Source organism: Eretmochelys imbricata, chromosome 1 (genome assembly GCF_965152235.1).
Source record: "Eretmochelys imbricata isolate rEreImb1 chromosome 1, rEreImb1.hap1, whole genome shotgun sequence".
Lineage (NCBI taxonomy): Eukaryota > Metazoa > Chordata > Testudines > Cheloniidae > Eretmochelys > Eretmochelys imbricata.
Window position 1 is genome coordinate 124,045,565 of NC_135572.1, and position 27,872 is coordinate 124,073,436.

Sequence of the window (27,872 nt, forward strand, 5' to 3'; positions counted from 1 at the left end):
TGTCAGAAACACAAATAGCTGTAACATGTGTAACTCACATTGAAACTCAACAGGAGTTACGACTGACATTTGTGCTTTTGACAGTCTTCCCCTAAAGATATGGCTTAATTCAAACTCGGAACTGATGTGTACAAAGAGATACCATTTTGTTTTTGTTTTACCTTAACCAAATTTTCATGTTGCTAGTACAATATTTATCTGAGTTTACATTTGTGAAAACTGGCAATTATATCCTATCAGGTTACTTTAAGTCATAGGGCAAATAAAGTTCTACAAGACTGTTCCCAATAGAGACTCTCCTGTCAGTCGGAGATATTTTTACTCCCTGGTAGGGCACTAAGTCTCACATTCATATTTCTTTGCAATTTTTTCCTTTAAGAATAAATGCTAGTTTTTTTTAAACTTGCCTGCCACTTCCCCATCCTTTCCCCTCTGACCCAAATCACCTGAGTTTGGCAATCTGAGACTTAATATATTAGAGATAGTGCTGATAGCACCAGCCATTAAAGTTGCAAGCCCCTACTTTCTGTGATTGCTACTCTAGGCTGCTGCAGACTGTGCCAAGTATGGACCCAACTAATGGAACCAAAAGCAGAGAGACTCTCCTTTCTGTGTTCTAAATGTCACAATGCTGTGAACAGGCAAGGTGGAGGAGGCAGCTGCCTGATTCAAATGCAGAAGGTACAAGGTTCAGACCTTGGAGGAACAGGGATAAATTGGAACAAGGAGCTTGGGGGGAGGCTTGAAGATTGGCTGAGGGCTAGAGAGAAAAAAAAAAAACTGGGATGGGAGGGAACTGCTATTAGGAGCATGGGAGGTGGGAAGACAGACTGGATGAGGAGCCAGGAGAATGTGGGCAGAGGAAAGGAGAGACACAGAATGGATGAGGAGCTGGGAGTGGGTGGGCAAGGAGACTGGAAACAGTGGGGAGGAGACTAGGATTGGGTAGGGAAGGATATTGGCACCGAGATGAGAAACCAGAGGAGTACAAATTGGGAGAAGGAGCTGAAGTGGGAAAGAGACACACCTGGTTGGAAGGGGTGGGGCAGAAGAATGCACTCACTAGAGAACACCCCCCTCCAAAGCTTGGAATGGAATCCCAAATTCTTGAGTCTCATCATTTCTTGGCTGTCAGCAAACATCTATGAAACTCAAGGGAAAAGTGTCATCCTCTAGTGGTCTACATAGCAGTATTAGGCTATCATCCTCTATCAGTTACCCTATGAGCTCAAGGGGTGTGTGAGGTGAACCTAAAAGTTGCAATCCTGATGAAGAACCGAGTGTGTCAATATAATGCCACAGGATGGCATTTTTTCAGATTGCCTTCTTTAAAATCCTAGAACATTACACAAAAATATATTAGAAACATACTTATGGTTGCAAAAGAAATGTCAGAATTAAGGTGATCGTGCAACCTTAATTCAGCCTCCTTGTCCCTATGCCTTTTGGTACAGTCTTTAATTACATGATTACATGCTGTTTTTTCCATAGAAACGCAACCTCTTTCAGTGCACAGAATGGACCTGCTCTGGAGATTAATCAGGGTTGTGCAGTGAAAGAGGCTGTTGTCTGTAGGACCTCTGCTTCATTTGTTGCAAAGATTAGAAAGTGTGTAGTGAATAAGGCAAGGAACTGCAAGAAGGAAAAGAATAGTTTATTATTAAGGCAGTTGTATGCTGCCCTGGAGAACTGGATTCTCTCTCTCTTCCTCTGCCACAGAATTCTGTGGGATGCTGGACAAGTCACTTAAACCATAGTTATTAATTGGGTGTTCCTCATTTTCTGAGTGCTGACGTGAGACCCTGGAGCCTGATTTGCAGAAGTGCTGAGCACTCATAATTGCAACTGAATTAAATGGGATCTACCCCTTGCACATATGAAGTGCTGCATAATGCCAATTATTCTGAAAAATCAGGTCCTAGATGTCTCAAATTGGGCACTCAACATTAAGGGATACTTTTTACCTTAATCTCTCTCCGACTCAGCTTTGTGACCTTAAGAATGTTCTTTTAAACCGAGTTTGTACATGTAATTATACAAAATAAGGTAAACATAAGATTGCAAAATGGACTTTACCTGACCTCCAAGCTCTGCGAAGGAATGCAAATGCAAATGAAAGTGCTGCTCTGGATCCCACTCGTGCAAGTCCTTCTACACCTTTGCCTACAGGTCTGGGACTAAGACAAGAAAATTTAAAAATTCAAAATCCTTTCTTGGAGAGAGAGTTAATGCTCTTTAAATGTTAACAGCCAAGATGCGTTTCCATTGTCCAAAAAGATCAACCCCATCCACCAAGAACCTTGGGTTAAAGTAAGTCAGAAGCTACACTGATATCATGTGTGTTGCCTGTTCCTAAATCTTACTGCTACTGTTGAGAAGAAAGCTCTAGTTTTAGGCCTCCTTACAGAAAACTGAGGCTAAAAAAGTGGTGCTTGTTCAGTTTTGTGAGCAATGTAGAGTAAGTGTTAACCAAACCAGTGAGAAGTCTCAAGTCCTGTGAAACTGTCATTATCCTGAAGACCTTCTCAGAGCTGGTATGCTCTATGACAAAACATCTTTCAAAAACATTTAGCTTAGGCCCCAAATTTAGCTTAGACCCTCCACATAACCCTTCTTTCTCTAGAGACAAGGATCACAGTCTATTGAGCCATTTTCACCATAAGCCAGCGAGGGAGGTGAGGAGAAGCTATCCTCCCTTGCACAGTCTCTCTTGTCTCCCAGTCTCAGTGATTAATCGGGGGGAGGGTACAAAGGGGGGGAGCCCGGGCCCACCCTCTACTCCAGGCTCCAGCCCAGGGATCCTAATAGTATCAGCTACGGTAGCTGACCCTTTAGAAACATGACATGTACAATTCCCTGGGCTACTTCCCCACAGCAGCGCCCACTTCCTCAAGCTCCACTTCACCCTTATCTCAGGGCCGCCTCCCTTGTGCCTGATATGGTGTGTACTGCTCAGTCTCTCCAACAGCACAACTTCCTCCCACAGCTCCTGACATCTGCACCCTCCTGACTAACTGGGAGGCTTTTAACTAGTTTCAGCCAGTCCCTGATTGGCTTCAGGTGTCCCAATCAACCTAACATTCTCCCTGCCTTCTGGAAAGATCTTAATTGGCCCCAGGTGTCTTAATTGACCTGGAGCAGCTGCCATTCAACTTATCCAGGTACCAGCGATTTGTTTAGCCTGGAGCGAACATATCTATCTCCCGCTACTTTTCTATAGCCATCTGGCCTTGCCCCGTCACACTATGTACCAAATCATATTTTTCTGCTAAGTGGATGGTGTTGTATTTATAGTTTGCGTCAATCTATTCTCCAAACAGTTTTTGTTTTCTTGCAAACCCAGCTGCAACTTTTGTCTCACACTTTTAATACCAGGATTCATAAATATTTTGACATGACTGTTCACACCGTAAGAATGCCACTGAAAGACAGCTATTAAAATAAGCTTTCTACAACAGCACATGCTTTTGAATGGTCCTCCTGCAGTCATGTTCAGGGCTGTAGCTATGATTTTGCCTCTGGGACATCTTCTGTCCAGCAATGTATTCAACCTGGCTCTGATACACCTTGGTTTATCTGTACCCAGCAGCTATCTCTCATAGGAATTCTCTCCCATCAATTATTGATGCTAAGCTCTAACAGTTTTGTTATCATCTCCTTTCCAATTAACTTTTATGATGAGGGTCATATTAATACCACTTTTATTTGCAAGTTCAATAATGGGTTGCAGAAGGAGGTGGCATACATTTAATTTTTCTTAATAGCATTCACTAAATGTGAACACATTTCTGCTAACCTTTTTATTTCTATTTGTGAAATCACATTAAAATAAATAAGTTTCACCTTCTACCTGCAGAATGAGCAACCTCCACCCACCCCACTGTTTCTCTTAGAAAGAATGACAATCTTGTCCTTCCTATTGGTTGCACATCAGGGATTTGGACTGTTTCGGTTTGCTGCCCCAATAAAAAAGTTAAATTTTTTATACTGAAATTTCAACAGTTTGATTTTAAAAAAAAAGTTCTGGTCTATTTAAGTCATGTCTGAGGCCAAAAGATTTCTTCAAGGAACAGAAACAGCCAGACATTGGCGCATCATCATTGCCAGATGACTCATAAGTACACTTTCCTTTAAATACATTCTTGCAGAGAAGTATAGAAATTTATCAGACAAAAAGGCTTTCCGCACTAACAAAGGAATTTCAACTTGAGTTGCCTCTCACACTTCATCAAATACAGCATGCCCCTTCCCTCCACTGGCACCTTTCCTGTGAACTAGAATTAGCAAGTTTATTTACAGCAGGAAAGTAACTGGTATATTTCTTGTTCGGCTATTGTTTTCTTTGCCATATCTGCAGCTACTCCCTTTTAACATTTTTTGCCCGTATCAAGATAATGCATGACAAGGAAGACTATTTTTCAGCACTGTTTAAAGTGTGTCCTGTGCCATATGCATGTAAGTATATTCTAAGAACACAGCTACTAATGTCATTCCAGTCATATGATCTCCCCTGACATAAATTCTGAAACAGGCCTGACCACAGCTAGCTAGAATGACACACAAGGAACACCTTGGTGAAAATAATATTACAGCTTAGAGGAAGTTTCCGTCATAGGATCATGGTGTAACGCAAGCAAATATTAAAGTGTCAACCAAGGATCAAAGCCACTGCCTCAGAGATACATACAGTAGCTCTGGTGCTTGTATTAAATCCAGAAGGAAAAAGAAACCAGTGCTCAGGTCTCTCACATTAGTGAAGTCACAAAAAGATGACTAACATCTGTTTTAAATTGATCCAGCACCAGAGCAACCTGCTTGTCCTGATTGCATTACCTTTTCTTGTCCGCAGCAGGCAGAGGAATACTACTGCTTTTCCACTTAACCTTGACGTTCTCCTGAAGAACAGTTCTGTTCAATGCAATGAAATATCGTTCCAGGACAACTAGCCTCTGTTTCAGCCGCAGAGCGGAAAGAGTTGTCGTGGCAGTTTGTGTGGCTAGAACTTGCTGTTCCTTCACCAGCACGTATAGGCACTCTTTCAACTCATTCGCATCTAAAAGAGACATGGCAGGAAAGTATTACTGCTGTGAGACGGCAAGATGAACACAACATATAACCGAGTTCACAAATATGAAAAAAGGTAAACTGAACAATTTGAGGCAACCCAGGCATTCTCAATCACAAAGGTTAGTAAGACAAAGACAACTATTTTTCAGTTTGCAATTTAAAAAAAAACACCAGCATCTTTTAAAGTGTGTCCTGTTCCCTATGCAAGTATATTCTAATAATATACTACTACTGTCATTACAGCTAAATCTGACTTTACTCCATAAAACTCACTTGTCTTCTTACATAAGGGTCAGGCACGTGCTAAATACTCAAAGTAATCACACATTGCACGTAATAGATATGTAGAATAGCAAAGATAAGGTTATTATGGAAAAACTATTTCCTTACTTGTGTGAATAATTCTGAATCTTAATAGTTCATTAATGTAGTCTCAATATGTGGTATAAACTATTTAAGTGTCCTAAATAAACTTAGACAGCAAATTTCTACCATCTAGCAGACCTTGTGGACAGTACTCTTATGTGCAGCCAACAGCCTTATATAAGGTCTGTTGCTTGCATTTTATGTGCTGATATACATTATCTTATGTTTCTTAGTATTTATAAAGCAACTCTCAGAAGCTCCAGGATCAGTGCCAAGGACTGCTGAGCTTACAAAACAAGAAGTGTTAGAAATTAAAGCGTATCTTGAGAACACTGCCAAAAAAACATGTTCTGAGACTGAACATGTGCTACACTGTATCACTCAAAGGGTCTGTAGCTGTCCAAACAAAAGACGTCAATAGCCCAAGGAGCTCATAAGCTAATGACAATGGAGCAGGGAAAAGGCCCATGCTCACTGTAAATAAGTATGAACATGTTTAATTCCTATGGCAAATTTCAGGAAAGGTTTATAAAAAGTTTCTTAGCAGGCTTCCCTTCTATCAACTGTCTGATCACTAAATCTCATGCTGATCTCATGCTGCTTTTCACTAAATTACAGCACCCTTAATACTCTCCAGCCTGGCCAGTTACCCAGCTCCTAGTAACAGGAGTATTTTGTTTTAACGAATTTATGAGTATTTAAATCCAGATTATGACACAGAACGCCTCACGCACAGTGCAATGCTATTATGAACAGCTGTGAACAACAGTGCTAACAGAACTACATCTGTAGTTTGGAGAACCCCATTTCACAAAACATTCATAAGAACATAAGAACGGCCATACTGGGTCAGACCAAAGGTCCATCTAGCCCAGTATCCTGTCTTCCAACAGTGGACAATGCCAGATGCCCCAGAGGGAATGAACAGAACAGGTAATCATCAAGGATTCATCCCGTCACCCATTCCCAGCTTCAAGGCAAACAGAGGATAGGGACACCATCCCTGCCCATCCTTACTAATAGCCATTGATGGACCTATCCTGAAGGAACATATCTAGTTCTTTTTTGAACCCTGTTATAGTCTTGGCCTTCATAACATCCTCTGGCAAAGAGTTCCACAGGTTGACTGTGCATTATGTGAAGAAATACCTTTTGTTTGTTTGTTTTAAATCTGCTGCCTATTAATTTAGTGACCCCTAGTTCTTGTCATGAGGCGTAAATAACACTTCCTTATTTACTTTCTCCACATCAGTCATGATTTTATGGACCTCTATCATATCCCTCCTTAGTCATCTCTTTTCCAAGCTGAGAAGTCCCAGTCTTAATCTCTCCTCATACGGAAGCCGTTCCATATCCCTAATCATTTTTGTTGCGCTTTTCTGATCCTTTTCCATTTCCAATATACATCTAGCACATCCCTCACATTACAGTCATAACAGTTACATGAGACTCAGATTCAGTATAATCTCCCTGTAAATTCAGGTCTTTGCAGTACAGTATATTTTATGTATTGCCTCTTTTTTGTGAGATGTCTTTGCACACGTAGCACCAAATTCAAATGATCATTTTTGCGGCCATATCACATTGCAAATTCATGTCTATTTTGCTGTCAGCTACCACCCCATCCTCATTTTCAGCAACATTGTGAAGTGAGATGCACTGAGACTGTGCGCCAGGCTACTTACTGATGTAACCATAGCACCCCAACCTTTATTGTGTAAACAAAAACAAAGAGGGAACATCTTGTAGTGCATGGCCTTCTGTATGTCAGAGTATCATAGCAGAACTTCTTGTTTGAGATTGGCATGTCAGCTTTACTTGCTGCCTCCCATAAACAATCTGAAGAGGTAAAATCAGTTTTCTCCTTACCCTCCCCAACAGAAAATCCTATCAGCTTCCAAAGGCCAACTCGGAGATGCAGCAGTGAATTAAAAATAGCCATCCAAGAATAACCCTTCTGCATTTTACTAAGATGATTTTATTAACTGTGGGCTTTTTGACAGCTGATTTAAATATGCAGATTTAATCATGCCCTGACCTAACTTTCCCTGCTAGGTTTTCCCATATACTTTTAGCTACAACCCAGCTACCCTTCCTTTAAATGTCATAGAAGAAGAATAAAGCACATGCTCAAAGGAGATCTGGTTGTGATACAACATGGAAGGGAACTCATTTAGAGTTCCTTGTAAGCATCAGTAAATAACTCCTACATATGGGCAAATCCGTTTATTCTTTCAATCTAAGCATTAAGCACTCCTGAAGCCTGTCCCCTCTGCCATCTACTTAGGGAACAGCCACTACTGTATGATTCTTGACCCAGGATCTATATAAATATGGCATCTGGTGCCAGACTCAGCAGGTCTACAGAGTAATATTCAATTAATGGGTCATTCATAACTCCTAGCAATCGACAAAAAAATAAAATAAATTGGGGCAGCCCTTAAAGCAACTTCCAAGAGCAAAAAATAGATACAAGTTGTCAGAGGAAAAAAATCCTTCTATTCCAAATGACACACAAAAACAATGAAAGTATATACAGCAATAAATTCATGGAAATGACCACAGAGGAGAGCTGGAGATCACTTCCGTTCCCCAAGCACCAGGAGGAAGACCAGATCCCACCACAAGTACCACCACAGGGGCAGTTTCTCTTAAAAAACCACCACCACTAAAATTTAAGGCTTTTACAAAACCAGATTCAACCCCCAGTAGCCTTTACTGCAGTTAGCACTCTAAATCTGGAATACTGCATGACTACACGAACTTTGACTAAAGGTGCAACTATGGTAGGAAGAGCAGTGCTACTCTCAAAAACTGCCCATTGGCTACACACAGGCTATTGTTACTACAATGGCAACTGTTAGTTCCTAAATGTTAAAACACCACACAGAGGGTATAACCTATATGCATAAAAAAAAAATTTTTAAATCAGATAAATGAGATATTTTGGTAACAGCCAGCAACTACTTAGGCAGAAACTGTTACCAGTCTAGGTTTCAAGTAGGTTTCGTGAAGGTTCTGTTCTATTTTATGTAAAGTTAACTTAAAGGCACTTGACCTCACTGTGATTCAAGATCTTTAAAGTGAATCCATATGAATTAGAATACAGTTTTTAAGAACATTTTATTTCTTCCCCATGATACTATACTTCCATAGCCTCATAAGGCTTCAATTTTGTGGAAGCCTTCTACTGAAAAATTCAACTTCAGACAGAGATTATACATGAAGTATTTCAATCCAACAGTAGTTTTGAAAGCAATGAAAACTGAGGCAAAGACTGGAACAGCAATTTAGGCTGCTAATGGCAGCTGTAATGTCATTCTGGCAGAGACTGCAGGAAGTTCAGAGACCTTAGAACTGAGGGGAAATAGTGATTATCTCTGTTTTAATAAGATTACATATACACATTTTTACCCACTTTTAATCTTCCACTTTTTCTGCAGTTCCTGTTTAAGTGACTTGCATTCATCATTAGAAAGATTTAAATACATCAGGGATATGATCAGGAAAGTGGCAATTAATTTTAATATTACCAAATTATTTCAAGTCTAAATATCAACCTGTATAATATAACTATCGAAAAACTAAATATACTGTATTAATAGTAACATGTGATTCAATTTCAGCTGAGAAGAACAGAGAACATATGTTGCATCAAAGGGAAGATTAAAACAATAAGTTATTACACAAACATACAAGACCATGATACAGAGTACACTCTAGTCCATTTTACCTCTACAATTATTTCATAAATCCTGGAGCTGTGCTACTTAACTAGACTACTACATGCAAGGTGAGAAATACAATGGTAGCCTGAAGAGTTAAGTTCTCAAACTGTGGTCAAAAGAGCACTTGTTGATTGTCTGCAGATAGGTGGCTGTTTAAGGATACATACTCCTCATTTCCGGTGGCTTTATTGCTTTTAAAAGTCTGCCAACACATTAAATGGCTTTCTAACAGTACATTTTCATGTAAGCAGTTGCCATGAACATGTGCAATTGTGAATGGGAGGTCAAGTAAACCATGAGATCATCTCTGTTTTACATTTGGTCTGATATGAAGAGGTTTGAGAACTTCTGTTGAATAGCCGTGTTTAGCAAAGGAATCTGCAGCATATATGACGGGGGTACATTTCAACCTATACGTACCCAAAAGGAGATCAAACAAACCTTGGCAAAGATCTATTTTAAGAGTGTAGCAGCAACACAGGACTATACTTGCAAATACATATTAAAGAATGAATTGAAATTAAATAGAACGGACATTTTTTCTCAAGGGTAACCAAGCTTTGGATTTCCCATTCCTATAGGGAATGGCTGAGTTCGCCTTACTGGAATTCAAGAAAAACTGGACTGTAACTTGGATACCAATTGTCTCAAGATATAAATGGGATTAAATGCTTAAATAAGACAAGTCTTGTTAACATGAGCATTTTCTTTTAACCTCTTCAGGGACACTAAGCAATGATCATCAATTAGAATACAGTGGACTGTAAGACATTACTAGTTTCCCACAATAATATGGTAGGATGTTTTTGTTTGCTCCAGGGGGGTAAGGGTGTAAGTGAGGAACGGAAAGAGTAGGCATTCACAGACCTTCATCCTTCCACTCATCTGTATTTCTGAATCTTAGCCTAACGAAATTCATTCTCCTAAAGATGGGACATTAAGTAAGCAATATTTTTCCTATTACACCTCTACCCGATATAACACATTCCGATATAACACGGTAAAGCAGCGCTCTCGGGGGACGGGGCTGCACGCTCCGGTGCTTCAAAGCAAGTTAGATATAACGTGGTACGATTTTTTGGCTCCCAAGGACAGCGTTATATCGGGGTAGAGGTGTAATTATCCTTTTTACTATAATTTTAAAAGGAGGTTATAAAAGGATATATTATTCAATTACAGATTTTTTTTAGTAACTATTTTGTATGTAGATAAGCTATTCTGACTTAGTCCATTAACTCAGTACTAACAACCCATAAAACATGGAACTTCCAGGAAATTTTCCTAGTAATCCAGGAAGATTTGAAAACTGTTGCTACACCGTGTATCTACAATATCTCACTGAATCCATTCTGGTAATTCTCCTCTTCCCCAGGGGGCACTGCCTCTAAAGTGACCTCCTGATGCAATTAGCTTTACTAGCAGTGCCAGAAAACAAGACACATTAGTATCTAAAAACCGCAAACTTGCCCCCATACACCTTAAATTCCCTGGAGTCCTGTGTAAAAAACAATGGCTTACAAACACTTGTCTTATTAATTCACTGCTGGTACAAACCAGTTTCGACTACACAAAGAAGCTATCAGTATTATTTTACTTATACATTTCTTGCTCATTTAAAGTTAATGCGCTACTGCTCATTCCTACCTTTTCTTTTTTATGCTATTGAAAGATGTTAAAAAAAATGAAGTCATAAATACAGAAAAGTATTTCTGCTTAAACTCATTTAAAATGTGAGCTATACATCTGATTTCAAATACCGAATGGAACTGGAATAAAGTAATTCCATCCTTGTGTATATGTAGCATTTCATCCTTTAATAAAATAGAACATGACTGAATTAGGGACTTTTTTCCTGACTTTTATAGCCTAGCTTTTACATATATATGTGTTTTATCAACATTTTTGCTTTTCTTTTTAAAGAGAAAACACTGTCTAATGTCAGATGACATCAAGTCAATGTATGGAACAAGAACTACATTTAAAGCAAAAAAAAGCTTAATTTAACTTACTGACTGTAGCTTTATTTCTTCAACCTTTTTCTTAAAACATGCTTTACGCTTTTTTCTACAAACTGAAATGGCATTTAACTTCAGGAGAAAAGTTGCACTTTTGGATTTAGAACAGTAATGAGCTACATAACCCATTATTATTCTTAAAGTATTATGTAAGTACCTGAAAACAGGTTTGTAGGTAAACAGTGTCTGATTAATTTGACTATCTAGCTCTTCATCAGATTTTTCTAAAATTAAAATATAAATATCCTTATGAGGACAAGGACAAGCAGAGGGCAAAAAAACTGCATGTCCTCTGTTCACTACATCCAGCTAAGAAGAGTAAGTTAGCAATAGGCTAATATATATCAAGTGTGCTAAAAAGTGTATTAAACACAGCCACACTTTTGTGAGCTCTACTACGTAGGCAGCTGGACAATTTAAGTTAAGGTTTAGGTTAGATACATGAATTGGGAGTTAAGACCATATAAAGCCTCTAACTGAATTCAGACACCACTGTCATTTACTGGATGGAAACACTGAAAACTGACAGTATTTCTAAAAAATTGTTTAGAAAAATGCATTTTTCGGTGTATTGTATGTATTCTTATTGAGGACTCATTTAGTGACTTTAAGGTACTATAACCACTGTAGTTTTTCCAACTCCTTTAATAACTATTAGCACCGCAGGACTCTGCAAATTAGGGGGACACCACCACGCTCTGGCACAAAACAGACTGAAGAAAAGGAAGGGTACCAACAATGAAAGAGGACAATGTATAAATAAAGCAATAGAAGATTAAAAGGCTACTTCTCCAACCCTTCTCCCACCCCAAAAGAGGTTTTTGTACCACCGTATGAGCGTGTTATTTTCCTCTTTTCACGTCCAGGAAAGAGGGCAGCTGCACTTATACATACACACCTTTGCATCACTGGAACCTCAACAACAAACTTTACAAAAAATGTGTAATTTAGAAAATAAATGAAAGCTAAGGTTTTAAGGAGGAACAATACAAAAATTAGGGTGGGTTAGTAAATAATAAAATTAGGATTTTTCCAAAGGAAATTCAAGGCAAAAGGTAGCTTGAAATGCTCTTCTCTCAAACGGAGATTAGTAAGGACTGAATGTAAAATGGAAACACAGTAAGAAGCCACTGAGTAGTCAAATTTGCATGTCATTACACTGTTTTTAAGGTTTATACTATGGTAACAACCAAAAGCCCTAATCAGAGGGGCCTCATTTTTCTGTACGAATACGTATTGACCATTGCTGCCCCAAAAACCTGACAAAAGGGCTCATTCTAATTTACCCACTGTTCTGGAAGAGTAAAGAGGCTTTAATGTAAATAACAAACAGGCACAAAGTGTTTCTCCCCCAGTCAGGCCTGTGCCAGTAAGACCCAAGTGAAGAGCACTACTCCCCTAAGACATTCATAGGTATTTTCTATCTATACTCTTAGTAAATATGGTTTCAGTCCTGTTAAGTTACACATACAGGCAGTCCCCTGCATCAGCATTGACTTCAGTGTGGCTTTACACAGGTTCATGGGGTCTATTTGTGCACATTTTTGCTGGCTGGGGGTCTATATTATTGCACAGTTGTAAAACCATGGCTGTGGCCCAACTATGCTTAAAAATGGTTTTATAATGTAAATGGTGCATCATAAAATTGGGTGTAACTATTGGCAAAGGCTCACTGACCACACAATAAACTTGACTGATTTTGTGGGTGGCGAAGAGACTGACCTTAAACCCCTCTTTAATCATATTTGTTAAATATCTCCATGCTTGAAACAGGCTCCCAACGCCAAATTTCCCAATGCATATTAGCAGTTGAAAAAAAAAAAAAAAAGACGACTTAAAAAGAAGTGACACTGTCTGAAATTTTGGCTATTGTTGCAGAGAATACCACTTATTTCTTAAATAAGACTTTTCATTACTAGATTTCAAAGCACTTTGCAATCTTTAATGCATTTATCCTCACAACATCCCTGTGAGGTAGGGAAGTGCTATTATCCCCATTTTACAGATGAGGAATGGAGGCACAGCATGCCTTGTCCAAGGTCATCAGGAAAGTTTGTGGCAGACCAAGGAACTGAACTCCCAAGTCCTAGGCTAGTGCCCTAGCCACTATAAAGTATAGCGGGGGGGGGGGGGGGAGGAGGGGCGTTCTACTTTTCAGACTGGGTGCCTGTGCACTTGACAACTTTGTGTGGTCCAAGGCTAGCTATTTGAAAATGTAGTCAGTTTCTCCCATTTATGTAGGGTCTTTCACACAGTAACAGAAGAGCAAAATAATTTTTAAAAGGAAAAGAAAAAAAAAAAAGCAATTCTAAAGCCACAAAAATTGGCAGGACTCCTGAAAGGTAGCTGTTATAGGTGTAGCTACTTTTATCTAATATACACAAAGCTAAAAATATGCTTTAGTTCACATTAGAGCCACCTACACTACAGCTCAGTAATAATGTGCTTAACAAGTACTTATAGTCTAAAGACTTGTCTACACTTGAAAGCTGAATTGCATTTAAGTAGGATATGATTTTAAAGCACAACAACTATTCTAGCAAAGCTCCATTTTGTAGACAAGCCTTAACATATTAACGTTAACTACAGCAGAGCTCTCACTCTGCTATAATGAGGACTAAAGTATGGATTAGAAATATCTCATTCTGTAGTCCTCTACCTCACCAAGAAAATTTTAAACACATACACGCACACGCGCGCACACACCCCTGCCTCGTTCTCCTTGCTTTAGGATCCTACTCCCATTTTAGATGGCAAAGACCATGGTCTACAAACCTTGGTCAACACAAGTTACCTCGGTGTACAGATGCCAAAGTTTGTATATCCTGGAAAGGCGGAGGTGGAACAGCTCTCTGCTGACTGAGCAACCAAAGACAAGTTCAACATGGAGCTGAGCAGTTGAGGGTGGTTTTGAAAGAGAACTTTAATAGTCAGCTGCCATAGGGTTCTGTGCTGAATTATTCTCCAGGCCTGCAGTTTTGGGTTGCGCTAGAAATTGCATAGCGCTTGCTGAACATTTACAAATATTTTAGATTATATTTGTTACTAAAGTTACAAATTATGTGGTGCTTGCTTGACATTTATAAATATGACTGGGTGTTTTCTTGAACCTATGAATTCTGTGGTGCTCTACATCTACAAGTACTGGGTGCTCTGAATACCTTCGTGCTTTCAACAATCAATGGTATGAACTAATAAAGATCATTTTATTTTCAAAAAAAGGAAAATGTATTGAATGGCAAAAACTGGAGAAAAACCAACGTGCAAAACAAGCCACGCAATATAAACTGTAAACATAAATTAATGGGGGAACGAAATTGGAAAGGGAGCAAACATTTCTATCTATTTCAGTGCACATAATCGGTTGTAGCTTAACATACACAAACCATGGTTCTCACACACAACAGCGTATGTGAAGCTGCCATTTTCCCCAGGCTTAGAGAGGGAAGAGTGCAGAATGTGGGGGGAGTAAGGAGCTGCTACTACAGAGTTCTCGAAGGACTGCAAAGGGTGAAGAGTCTGGGTATTTGGACCTGTAGGTCAACTTGGACCTACAACATTTGTGTTTGCTGCTTGAGAAGATCCATCATGTCCTGGTATATCTCCCTCTCCTTTTCTTGGGCCTCTCTTCTGTCTGCTCTGTACTTCTCCCTGTTGTCTTCCATGACGGCTCTCAAGGTCCTTTGCTCAGTCAGATGCAGCACTGGCTTGCAGAATTTCATGGAACATGTCCTCCCTAGTTCTCCTCTGTCTCATCAGGGGGCACCCCACAAGGCTGCAAAAGCAGTTGCTGATGATGGAGAGAGAGAGAGAGAGAGAGAGAGAGAAGTATCATTGGACTTACAGTCACAAGAGAAAGAGAAGGGAGTTTTGAAGCTGATCTTTCCTTTATTCAGTAACATTTAGTAAGACATACTTATTAACACTTCAGCTTTGAAGCACCTCTGCACAACACTGCTCTCAGTTCCAGCTACAGTGAGTGCAGCCCACCAGGAACAAGAAATTACGGTTGAATGAAACAAAATGTTGGTCTCTATTCTATGGGTATTGATAGGGCCCTACCAAATTCACGGTCCATTTTGGTCAATTTCAGACCATAGAATTTTTAAAAAATAATAAATTTCATTATTTCAGCTATTTAAATCTGAAATGTCATAGTGCTATAATTGTAGGGATCCCGACCAAAAAAGGAGTTGTGGGGAAAAGGGGTCACAAGGTTATTGTAAAAAGAAAAGGAGTACTTGTGGCACCTTAGAGACTAACCAATTTATTTGAACATAAGCTTTCGTGAGCTACAGCTCACTTCATCAGATGCATCTGATGAAGCGAGCTGTAGCTCACGAAAGCTTATGTTCAAATAAATTGGTTAGTCTCTAAGGTGCCACAAGTACTCCTTTTCTTTTTGCGAATACAGACTAACACGGCTGCTACTCTGAAACCTGTCATTATGCAAGGTTATTGTGGCGGAGGGAGGTTGCAGTCACTGTTCCCTCTAAGCTGTGCGCATGTTTGCGCGTGCACACAGATCCTAAACCCAGCGAAACACCGTGTTCACAAAAATTTGCACAGAAGACATTTTTTGCACACACAGCCTGTCAAAAATTAGAGGGAACATTGGTTGTGGTACTATTAACCTTACTTCACGCTGCTGCCAGTAGCAGCTCAGGCCTTCAGAGCTGGGCAGCTGGAGCGTGGCAGCTGCTGGCCGGGATCCCAGCTCTGAAGGCAGAGCCACCGCCAGCAGCAGCGCAGAAGCAAGAGTGGCAGGCTATGGTATTGCCACCCTTATTTCTGCACTGCTGCCTGCAGAGCTGGGCCCTCAGTCAGCAGCCACCACTCTCCAGCCGCCCAGCTCTGAAGGCAGCCACTCAGAAGTAAGGGTGGCATGGTATGGTATTGCCACCCTCACTTCTGCACTGCTGCTGGGGGGATGAGGGGCGCTGCCTTCAGAGCTGGGCGCCCAGCCAACAGCCACCGCTCTCCGGCTGCCCAGCTCTGAAGGCAGCACAGAAGGGTGGCAATACCACAACCCCCCTAAAATAACCTTGTGACCCCCCTGCAATTCCCTTTTCAGTCAGGACCCCCAACTTGAGAAATACTGGTCTCCCCTGTGAAAAACGGTATAGTATAGGGTAAAAGCACCCAAAAGACGAGATTTCAGAGGGGTTGACCAGATTTCACAGTTTGTGATGTGCTTTTCATGGCCATGAATTTGATAGGGCCCTAGGTATAGGGAAATGGCACTGCATATTGGCATGAATGTTCCAGGTGGTGATTTTAGCAGATCTCATTCCTGTGGGTAACAACAGCAAAGAGCTCAGCTGCTGCTAGCCTGTTTACTGCAATGGTGCCAGCCAAACTCGCCACAGGGTGGCCTATGAAAATATCCTACCACAGAGAAAGAAAAACCGGCCATCCCTTGAAACCTTTGGGAAAGGATTGAGGGTATCTCCATGAAAGTTTCATTGAGCTCTCAGGAAGATACAAGAGGCATCCCTATGTACATAAACAATCTGCTCCCCATTGCCCCCTGCATAATCTAGCATCCATCTCTGTTTGTTGTAATGCTACCTCTTCCCATACAAGTGAAACAATGAAAAATCAACCCGTGTCATGACACAGGTGGCGATGTGCCAAGTGCCATCTATAAATTTAAAGATTGTAAGGGAAAATGCATACACACACTTACCCAAGGTCTCTTTCTCTTCATTAGCATCATCAGCGCTGGGCTGATGGGTTTAGCTACTCGGTGGTGAAGTTTCAAAAGAGGTCATGGCTTGTGATATCACTGGATATACTGGTGAGTCTCCTTCCTCCTTTTCTTCCTCATCCTCCCCGCTGTTCATGGTAGGGGTCTGTGTCTTGAGCTCTTCTGAAATATCCAGAGCGGTCTGTGGGGTGCTGATATGTCTCCACCAAATATGGCATGCAGTTCATTGTAAAAGCAGCAGGTCCACAGCTCAGAACCAGGTTGAACATTAGTCTCCCTGCCATAGTTCCTTTGCTTTCATGAGGTACTGCTGCTGAAACTTCTCATACCCCTTTGCCAGTACCCGCTATGCAATCTGCTCATAGATGTCCACGTTTCTACAGCTCATCAGTAGTCGTGCCTGCACAGCCTCCTCCCCACAAGCCCAAGAGATCGAATACCTCCTGTTTATTCCAGGCAGGAGAACGCATCTAGTGCGTGCAACCAGCATGGTCAGTTACACACAGTAAGGGAGAGCTGCGAGGTGTTCTCACCAAGGTGGGAAATCAGGAAAAGGCATTTCAAAAGTATGTGGAGGAGATTAAAGGGGGTAGCCTCCGGCCTCCATGATCCCTGGGCAGCAGCATTTAAATGGAATGGGGCATGTGGGACAGCTCCTGGAGGACTACTGGGGTTGACACAGATCATACAGCATCTACTGCATTGACCTCAGTAGGTCAACCATGGCTCTCCACTGTTCAGGGAGAGATTTTACTGCAATCACCATAACAGGGTGCTTATGTTTGTGGGAGACAAATTTACATGTAGAGACTTGCACAAATAGGTTGACACGAGACAACCTAACTTCGTAGTGCAAGGTGCAAGAGTACATTGATGTAGTAAAGTCTGTCCAAATCTCTGGACACACCTGAAACAAAAGCTCAGAGAGGTGTGAACTCTCCTTGTTCAAGTTAATGAAGTTAACACCAAAACCTAAAGATGACAAATTTAAATGTCAACATTGTTAACTATTTTGCTACTTATAACTTAGCATAGCATACTAGTATTCAGCTAATGTGATAAATGCACTCAACATGTGCATTTGATCCAATTAGTTCTAATTGTTCCAATTACCCATAAATGAAAAGTACTTAATGCCATAAAAAGAATTACTGAAACATTCATAATACCTGGTTGTTTACCCCACACCCAACTCTCAACAATCGATTTGGCCCTATAAGTAGGTAGTGGAGTTTCCTCTTCATCTTTCTTTTCTTTGTCATTTTGTTCTTCCTTCTTTGATCCAGTCTGGCATTCAGTGCTGTCATCTAAAGAAATACAAAATGGAACTAGGTAAGCTATTTTTGAAGAAGAGATCCATCCATTTATTTGCCTCAGAGTACCTTTCTAACCTAGAACCAAGAAGGTCAAACTCTGTCCTCAAATTCACAGCACTACTGTCAAAGAGTGAGATGAGAAAGACACAAGTGCTGATTTAGCTGTCACAGGTGCTAGGTTTCACATTTCACTAGACAACACAGGGATCCTTTATACCTAGAAATCCGTAAGTCACTGTTAAAACTTGCATTGAAGGGTAAGGATTTTTCAACATAATAGAAACAGATGGTAAGCCTACTACAGATCACTTTTTATTGGTATAGAGTTTGTTCCCAATTGTTGGTATTTCACATTAGTCTACTTAGATTACTTGCTTTCATATTCTATGGACAGCATGACAAACAATTTAACAGGCAACAACTGCCTCTGTTTCAGTGTCAAAAGTAAACCCATGCAAGTGGTGGTTACTCTAATTTTATGCAGCATTATGTCTATATGTAATTATAGTTGCGGATTGGTCCTGCTTTGAGCAGGGGGTTGGACTAGATGACCTCCTGAGGTCCCTTCCAACCCTGATATTCTATGATATACACATTCATTGTACCAAACATATAACTTTTTTTTTTTTTTTTTTTTTTTTTAAAGACAGAAGGAAGACCAAAAGAATGCCACCATGGCTAAATAGAGTGATGGAGGTCATTGGAGGCAAAAAAGCATCCTTTGAAATTTGGAAGTCAAATCCTAATGAAGAAAATAAGGAGCACAAACTCTGGCAAGTAAGACAGAAAAATGTAAGTCAAAACAAGAAAGAATCTGAGAAGCAACTTGCTAAACACAAAGAAACTAATAGTAAAACACATTTTTAAGTACATCAGAAGCAGGAAGCCTGCCAAACAGGCAGTGGGGCCACTACAAGACTTACAAGGTGCAGTGGATCACCTAGAGCCAGGACATTTGACCGGATTGCAGGACAGAAGACCTACAAGGCTAGCAGGGATGATGGTAATCAGCACCAGTGGGAGGTTGCAGGGGTGGGATGTGAAAGGGAGTACCTTCTGTCCAATGCTGCAAATCGTGACTGTAGGAGGGACCTCAGCAGGGTTTGGGGAACTTGCCCACTTCTCCTCTCAGGGGATATATAGGGGGAGGGGAGAATGATCACGTACCCCACTGGGTTTGGTGTCTCCTGATCTTTGGGGGGAAGGGTAACAGAACTAAGATGTGGGGGAGGGTGGAAGAGAAAAGATCTAGGAGTTGTGTCATGGATGTCTGGGGTATACCCACCTACAGAAGTCAGCGGCATTACACAGCTGTTGCAAGCTAACCTTCAGTTACTGGAGTAGCTGGGAGCTTTCGGGGGGGGGGGGGGGGGGGGGGAAGAGAGAGAGAGAGGCTGGAGATGGTAATAATGGAAGACATGCAATAGTCAGGTGGGGCAGACCCCTCGCCAGGGGGCAAGAACCCTTAATCGGGAGCGGGAGGAGATAGCGGTGTACTCTACAACTCTCTCACACACACACACACACACTCACTCTAATAGGGAATGTGAATTCATGGGACAGAACTGCTGCTCCAGGAACAACCGGGGGGGGGGGGGGGGGAGGTGTCGCGCAACAGGGCAAAGGGTGCCCTGATGGTCAGTCAAGACTATAAGTATGCTGGGGTGGCAGATGGGAGTTCACCTTCTCACTACGACTAAGGATAAAATTTTGAGAGGTGAATATACAAACGTATTATTACTGGTGCCCAGGGAGGTGCTGACAGACAGTAAAGCTGGGCAGAGCAAGCAGGACAATAAAATGCCTAAGCGACCAAAGGTGGCTAGAACATGTGAAAACCAGGAAGCCACCTTCCTGATCTATGCAAGCCTTACTGCAGACGCTTACGCAGACAGAAGCTGAGCATTATTCAAATATATGGATATACAGTAAAAGCTCTCTGATCCACCATGTTGGGGGAATGAAGGGTGCCAGTAAGTCAAAAATTCTGGTTAACTAAGAGGGAGGGAATTGGGGCTCAGGAGGGGGTTTGGGGCCCAGGAGGTGGTGCGGGGTGCTGGATTTGGGAAGCACTCACCTCGAGCATCTTCCCGCAAGCAAAGACATGTCCCTGCTGCTCCTAGATGGAGGCGCAGCTAGGCAGCTCTGCCCCCGCCCACCAAGAGCTGCTGCCGGACATGCTCTTCTGGGAACGGTGGCCTTAGCCCCACTGCGCCAGCCCCCAGGAGCCGCCTGACGTAAGCGGCGCCTGGCTGGAGCCCACACCCCAATGCCCACCTACCCCCGCAGCCCCGAGCCCCCCAGCCCCAAATTTCTTCCCAGAACCTGCACCCCAACCCCCTGCCCCAGGCTCAGCCAGGAGCCCCTACCACACTCCAACCCCTTGGCCGCAGCCCAGAGCCCATACCTCAACCCCCTGTCCCAGCCCCAGTGAGAGTGAGTGACTGTGGGGAAGAGCAAGCAACTGAGGGAGGGGGAGGGAGCAGGGTAGGCCCTCAGAGAAGGGTCAGGGCAGGGGCAATGGTGTTTGGGTTTGTGTGATTACTGTTATTTCTACATTTTCTTTGAAGTAGATCCTGTGTTGCACTTAAATTCAGAAAGTGATCCTGTGCTTAAAGAGATTGGAGACCACTGATCTAGATAGAAAAAGGGAGAGTACAATTTAACATTTCTGGAATTTTTTCCAATTTTGATGGCAGTGGCCATTCGGGAACAATTTGTTAATAAAAGGGTGTACTTATAGGGGGACAACATGGTGGTGGCCCATGTTATCTATCGCCTGTCCTCCAGATCACACACAAGTTATGAGGCTGGTGAGGGCATCTGTACGACAGTGTTTAAGCAGTAACACCTGTTTCTCTTCCAAACATGTTCCCAGGGTTGATAATGGCACAGCAGATGCATTGTCTCGTTTTCAGTTGGACAGATTTCAGGAACTGGCAAGGAACCCAAAGGGATGCCACTAGCACTATGGAACCTTGGCATATTATGCCTGTCAGCATAGTGCAGAGCTCAGCGGCTCCATGAACACTGCAGAGCTACTGGAGAAGTTTTAACGATTTTGTGCAATTTCAGGAGCAGGGGGGCCTGTCACCTAAGGGTGCTGTAGTATAAGGTGTTATTAGCCACCTGGCATCATCAACAATCTCCACTCACCTACTGGGCCTTACACTTGCCAGTAGGCTGAATGGTTGCCCAGATCCTTGTAGCGGATTTTTAATTCTGAGGTTTCTCGTGGGGTAATCTGGAAACACCAGCCCCAGGGAGAATGCACACCATCCCATCACTTTTAATACGCTTAGGGATCTGGGCAGCTCCCAGAGCCTATATGTCCATTGTGGACAAGCGGTGGCCTTGTTCAGGGCTGTATTTCTAGTAGCATTTTTTTAAGCTCTTAGGATTAGCGAACTAGCGTAGGGATTCTTCTGGATTGGCTTTGGAATTGAAGGATATATATTGCAAGGGGCAATCAGGGACATTAACCTTGAGGAGGTCAGAGATGGATCAAGGAGGCTGGAGTGAATCCATTATTGTACAGAAGGGTGGCAAGTCCAGGATCTGTCCTGTAGCGGGCCTACTTGGCAAAAAGGGCAGGGAGGTATGAGCCCCTCTTGATCATGGTGATTAAAGTCCCCTCACAACATACCAGTCTGTTACAGTTTTAAGACCAGGACTGACAAGGTTGGAGCTGCCAGTACACAAAATCAGTTCCCACTCATTCAGGATCAGGGCAGCAACAGCACCAACCCAGCTAGGGCTGGGGAGCTAGTGTAATCCAGGCAACTGGGCACTGGCATTCTGAACCATACAGAATGTATATGAGACTCCAGATGCTGGCAGACCGTGGCATGGATCTGCAGACACAGTATTGTTTTCTAGGCCAACAGGCGGACTTCCAGGTTGTCTGGAGGTTTGCAGCTAGGCCTCAACGGTGAAGCAAGTTCCGAGCTGGCATGAGAGAAAGGGTATATTATGCGACCAGGTGATGCCACTTCTGTATACCATGGTGGCCCATGAGCAGGTACCAGATTTGATTGTGGTTCTCCTCAGGGGAAATGATTTGAGAACATGTCAGGAGGTAGACTTAATGCTCAAAACTAAGAAGGACTTGGAGAAGATCCTGGAACTTTTTCTAGGAGTAAAAATTATTTGGTAGGACGTGTTGCAACACAGGGCGTGAAAGCCACCCTGGGTTGACAAGGCTAGGAGATATGTGAACAGGGAGACAGTCAAATTCATAGATGGCAGGGGGTGTAAGTAACTTCTCATTCAGAAATAGCACCAGTATTATTCAGCAAGGATGAGGTTTACCTGTCAGTTTGGAGCCGATGCATTTTTGGTTGATATTAAAGAAGACTTTAGTAGATGTCTGGGAACCAAGACCTAGGTATGGTAACTGCTAGCCAAGGTAACCGCTAGTGCCTCCTTAAGGCAGATGTCCAGTGTAGGTATCCCAAAAGGAAGGGATACAGTAATCAGAAAAAGTGGTCTGGTAAATGGGGAACTGACCTTAAAAGAGGTCTGAGTGTTTTTTTTGTTTTTATTTAAAGGAACAGAAACACAATGCTTCAGGGCTCCTACCGCAGGGAATCAACTCCCTGCTCCCTTATAGCCTCCCCTTAACCCTCATTCAAAATGGGGAGCAGCAGAAGGCTGGCTGGGGACCAGGATGAGTGCAGTGGAAGGGTTAACAGCAGCACACCTCTGCCCCCTCCCCTGCCCAATTACCAGCACTGTACATATTTAATTGCGGAGTACTCCCAGACATTGACAAAGTTACGGCCTCATTAAACTACATCCAGTGTCTCCTGTCATACTTCCAGCATAGTCAGACAAAGGTGTTCAAGAACACTCAAGGAAGACAAGGACATTGCAGAAAAGCTAAATTAATTCTTTGCATAGGTCTTTTGCTGCAGAGAATGTGCAGGACATATCCACGAGAGCTATTCTTTTGCAGTGACAAATCTCAAATACTGTCCCAAATTAATGGATCAGAAGGTTTTGGAACAAAATGATGAACAGTAATAAGTCACCCAGACCAGATGGTACTCAGCCAAGAGTTCTGAAGGAACTCTGATATGAAATTGCAGAGCTATTAACAGTAGTATATAACAACCAATCACTGAAATCATCCTCTGTACCAGATAACCTGGTAAGAGTTTTGTCTGCATGAAATGCCGTTTAATAGAGCTGATGGAGGAAGAGATCCGAGGTTTGGAGATGCAGGTGGAAAGTCTGGTTGAGTTTAGAAAGGGGTTCGAGCAGATTATGGAGCAAAGACATGAGGTATCTGAAGGGAAAAGCTCAGACTTGCAGATGGAAGCAGGACTGAGGAATTCTGAGGGGAGACTGTTGGGTGAGGAAAGCGGTCAGTGGAAGCATGTGACTAAAAGAACCAGGCAGAGGAAAAGATGGGTTAGTGAAGGAGACAGAGCTCAAGAATAGGTTTGTAGAGTTGGAAAATGAAGAAGGGGCTCAGCAGGTAGTCACTGAAGGTGGAAGGGCAAGGAAGAAGAGAAGAGCGGCTAGTCCTATAGGAAAAGGTAAGAGTCAATGGAGACGATACTAAATATGAGCCCCAGGAGGATACAGGATGGGTTGAAAAGGATTACAAGAGAGAACAGGAATGGAAAGAACTTGCAGCCAGAGGGAACAGGGGACAGACTGGAGAATAACACCATCACCAGGAAAAGGCAGGTATATGTGATCGGGGACTCTTTACTGAGAAGAATAGACAGGCCTGTAACCAGAGCTGATCCAGAGAATAGAAGGGTGTGCTGTCTTCCGGGTGCTAAGATACGGGATGTAGACTTGAGGCTGAAAAGGATCCTAAAAGGGAGCGGGAAGAATCCTCTAATTATCCTTCATGTGGGAACAAATGATACGGCTAGATTCTTGCTGGAAAGTATTAAGGGAGACTATGCTAAGCTGCGGAAGACACTTAAGGAAATCGAGGCTCAGGTAATCTTTAGTGGGATTCTACTTCTTCCTAGAGAAGGGCAACAAAGATGTGACAAGATTATGACTATCAACAGATGGCTTAAGCAGTGGTGCTATAAGGAGGGCTTTGGGACGTATGGCCACTGGGAGGCATTCATGGACAGAGGACAGTTCTCTCGGGATGGATTTCATCTGAGTAGGGAAGGAAATAGACTTCTAGGATGGAGGCTGGTACAACTGATTAAGAGAACTTTAAACTAGGAATTTGGGGGAGATGTCCAGGTAATCTCCACACCGGATTTTAGCATTGAGAGGGAAGAAAAAGTAAGAAAGGATACAGCTGTGGGTAGGAGAATGGATATAATGAGGAAGGGCAGTGTGGTTACCAGTCTAATAGGTTATACTGGCTGTAGAATGACCGTGCCTAATCGGGTACAGAATGTGAGCGAGGCCAAAGAGCAAAAATTAAGATGTTTGTACACCAATGCGAGGAGCCTAGGTAACGAAATGGAGGAACTAGAGCTAGTGGTGCAGGAAGTGAAACCAGATATTACAGGGATAACAGAAACATGGTGGAATAGTAGTCATGACTGGACTACAGGTATTGAAGGATATGTGCTGTTTAGGAAAGACAGAAATAAAAACGGTAAAGGTGGTGGAGTAGCATTCTATATCAATGATGAGGTAGAATGTAAAGAAATAAGCAGCGATGGAATGGATAAGACAGAGTCCATCTGTGCAAAAATTACATTGGGGAAGAAAACTACTGGACCCTCCCCTGGATGGGTGTGCTACAGACCGCCGGGATCTAATCTGGATATGGATAGAGCCCTCCTTAATGTTTTTAATTAAGTAAATACTAATGGAAACTGCGTGATCACGGGAGACTAACTTTCCAGATATAGACTGGAGGACGAGTGCTAGTAATAATAATAGGGCTCATATTTTCCTAGATCCGATAGCTGATGGATTCCTTCATCAAGTAGTTGCTGAACCGACTAGAGGGGATGCCATTTTAGATTTGGATTTGGTGAGTAGTGAGGACCTCACAGAAGAAATGGTTGGAGGGGACAATCTTCATTCAAGTGATCATGAGCACGAAAGCTTATGCTCAAAAAAATCTGTTAGTCTCTAAGGTGCCACAAGTACTCCTTTTCTTTTTGAGCTAATTCAGTTCAAACTGAACAGAAGGATTAACAAAAATAAATCTGCAACTAGGGTTTTTGATTTCAAAAGGGCTGACTTTCAAAAATTAAGGAAATTAGTTAGGGAAGTGGATTGGACTGAAGAATTTGTGGATCTAAAGGCAGGAGGCGGCCTGGGATTACTTTAAATCAAAGCCGCAGAAGCTATTGGAAGCCTGCATCCCAAGAAAAGGGAAAAATTCACAGGCAGGAGTTGTAGACCAAGCTGAATGAGCAAGCATCTCAGAGAGGTGATTAAGAAAAAGCAGAAAGCATACAGGGAGTGGAAGATGGGAGGGATCAGCAAGGAAACCTACCTTATTGAGGCCAGAACATGTAGGGCTAAAGTGAAAGCCTAAAAGTCAAGTAGAGTTGGACCTTGCAAAGGGAATTAAAACCAACAGTAAAAAGTTCTATAGCCATATAAATAAGAAGAAAACAAAGAAAGAAGAAGTGGGACAGCTAAACACTGAGGATGGAGTGGAGGTCAAGGATAATCTAGGCATGGCCCAATATCTAAACAAATACTTTGCCTCAGTCTTTAATAAGGCTAAAGAGGATCTTAGGGATAATGGTAGCATGACAAATGGGAATGAGAATATGGAGGTAGATATTACCATATCTGAGGTAGAAGCGAAACTCAAACAGCTTAATGGGACTAAATCGGGGGCCCAGATAATCTTCATCCAAGAATATTAAAGGAATTAGCACACGAAATTGCAAACCCATTAGCAAGAATTCTTAATGAATCTGTAAACTCAGGGGTTGTACCATATGACTGGAGAATTGCTAACATAACAAAATGGAGGAACTAGAACTGCTGGTGCAGGAGGTGAAACCAGATATTATAGATATGGCCAGTGTTTTCCAGCAATGAAAACAGAGTGATTTCAAAAGTTTTCAAAGCTGTATTTTCCAGAAATTTCAGATATGAATTATTCTAATGCAAAAAATACACATATTGACAAACATGAGCAATATGTAATCCTTTAGAGCACAAAAGTGCACTGGGAGGGGGCAGGAGCCAGCTGCGTGCAGGGGAAGGGGCATAGGCCGTAGGCACTGAGGGCTAGAGACAGGGAAGGTGCGCGGCGGAAAAGCACTGTGGACACTGCCGAGAGCAGGTGTAAGCACCGTCCACTATGCAGCATGGTGAGGGAGCCTGGCGTCCCACTGGCATATCCCCTGCCTGCCCAGGAGAAGCTCTGTGGTGGTTTTGTTGAGCCCAGACCTGTATGAGGAGAGGAAAAGATGGCGGCAAGTCTCAACAGCAGCCAGCCCCCCAGCCTCTGCCCTGCACCCTGGGGAGCCATGTAACCCCACACACATCGCCTCTGCCCTGTGGATGAGGGGGTTTTTTTTGTTTTTTTTTTAAACACACACTATGACAAGTCGTCATTTCTGGAAATTAAGGTCTCCTCTCTGTGGCCAACCGAGAAAGGCCATACTCTTAAAAGGCCAAAAAAAAATCGAAGGAACAGATTGGAGGAAGCATAACCTATAAATCCTAGTAAGTAGCTCCCTCCTATTTATTCAAGAGCAGTAACACTATAAAGGAAAGTTAGTTACATTTGATTAAGAACTGAGGGTTTGTAATATTGTGAAATCAGTGCATAGGTCACATCATCAGGATAAAATTAGAAAACAGGGAAAAAAAATCTTACCTTTTCTTAGAGGTAGTTCACCACTTTGTGCTAATTCTGTTCCAGTGTATACAATTTCTCCATCTTTCACCATTTCATTCCACAAGCCACAGAGTCCATCTCGTGTAAAAGCAAGCTGTTAAAAATAATTTTTATAAAGTAAGTTATGTACAGCATTCCCTAGATTTACCCACACCATCTCAAACAAAGCTTTTGAAATCATGGTCAGTACTTTCCTCAAAGCAAAAAAGAAAATATCATAACACACACTTATAATTTAGTTGTCCTAGAGGTAGTCTCTTTGAAATCTTAAAGCAAATACAAGGTTTGCACACCACACAAATAACTTTCAGATGACTTCTAAAAGCATTACAGAATTTGCTCTCAACCACCCCGCTAGGTCTGCTCTCTTCAGGATCAACCTACTTGAAGGAAACGCTTCAATATACATTAGAATATTGACTTCAAATAATTTCTAGCATTACACTTTAACCAACCAGAACATGAAACAAAAATCATCATCAACTAGGCAATACGATTCTGAAGAATTATAAGAAGAGACAATACTTCAACATGAGGTTATAGCTAAGAATTTTATACTGGAAAAGCATTGCAAGTGATTCAAGTCAAAATGTCCCTAACAGTTAATTTGAAGATGTTTGTGTCAACACCCCACCTGCACAGGGAAAAAAAGTAGCAATCTGGCCCATCTACAATATTGAAAAGACAGCAATACTTCTTACATCTGATAGTTTTGTTCCTCCCCATCTGATTTCCTCCCTGCCCAGTAGAATTGTGAGCACTGAAGCATGGAAGAGCAGAATCCACCGTTGCCAACAGCAAAATACATTCAAGGGAATTCTCAAGCTTTGTACTAACTAAGCAAGACTCAGTTTAGGACTG

The 27,872-nt window shown here is 42.0% G+C and overlaps 1 protein-coding gene across 1 annotated transcript in view; it reads right to left on the bottom strand.

The window, feature by feature from the left end:
* Positions 1-27,872, bottom strand: part of HERC2 (HECT and RLD domain containing E3 ubiquitin protein ligase 2) — a 203,040-nt gene that overhangs the window by 150,694 nt on the left and 24,474 nt on the right. Inside the window, exons 3-6 of the mRNA XM_077814849.1 lie at positions 26,991-27,105; positions 18,056-18,193; positions 4,834-5,053; positions 2,077-2,177 (exon numbers count right to left, since the gene is read on the bottom strand). Coding sequence (XP_077670975.1) covers positions 2,077-2,177; positions 4,834-5,053; positions 18,056-18,193; positions 26,991-27,105 — 574 coding nt within the window. The remainder of the gene's footprint in view (positions 1-2,076; positions 2,178-4,833; positions 5,054-18,055; positions 18,194-26,990; positions 27,106-27,872) is intronic.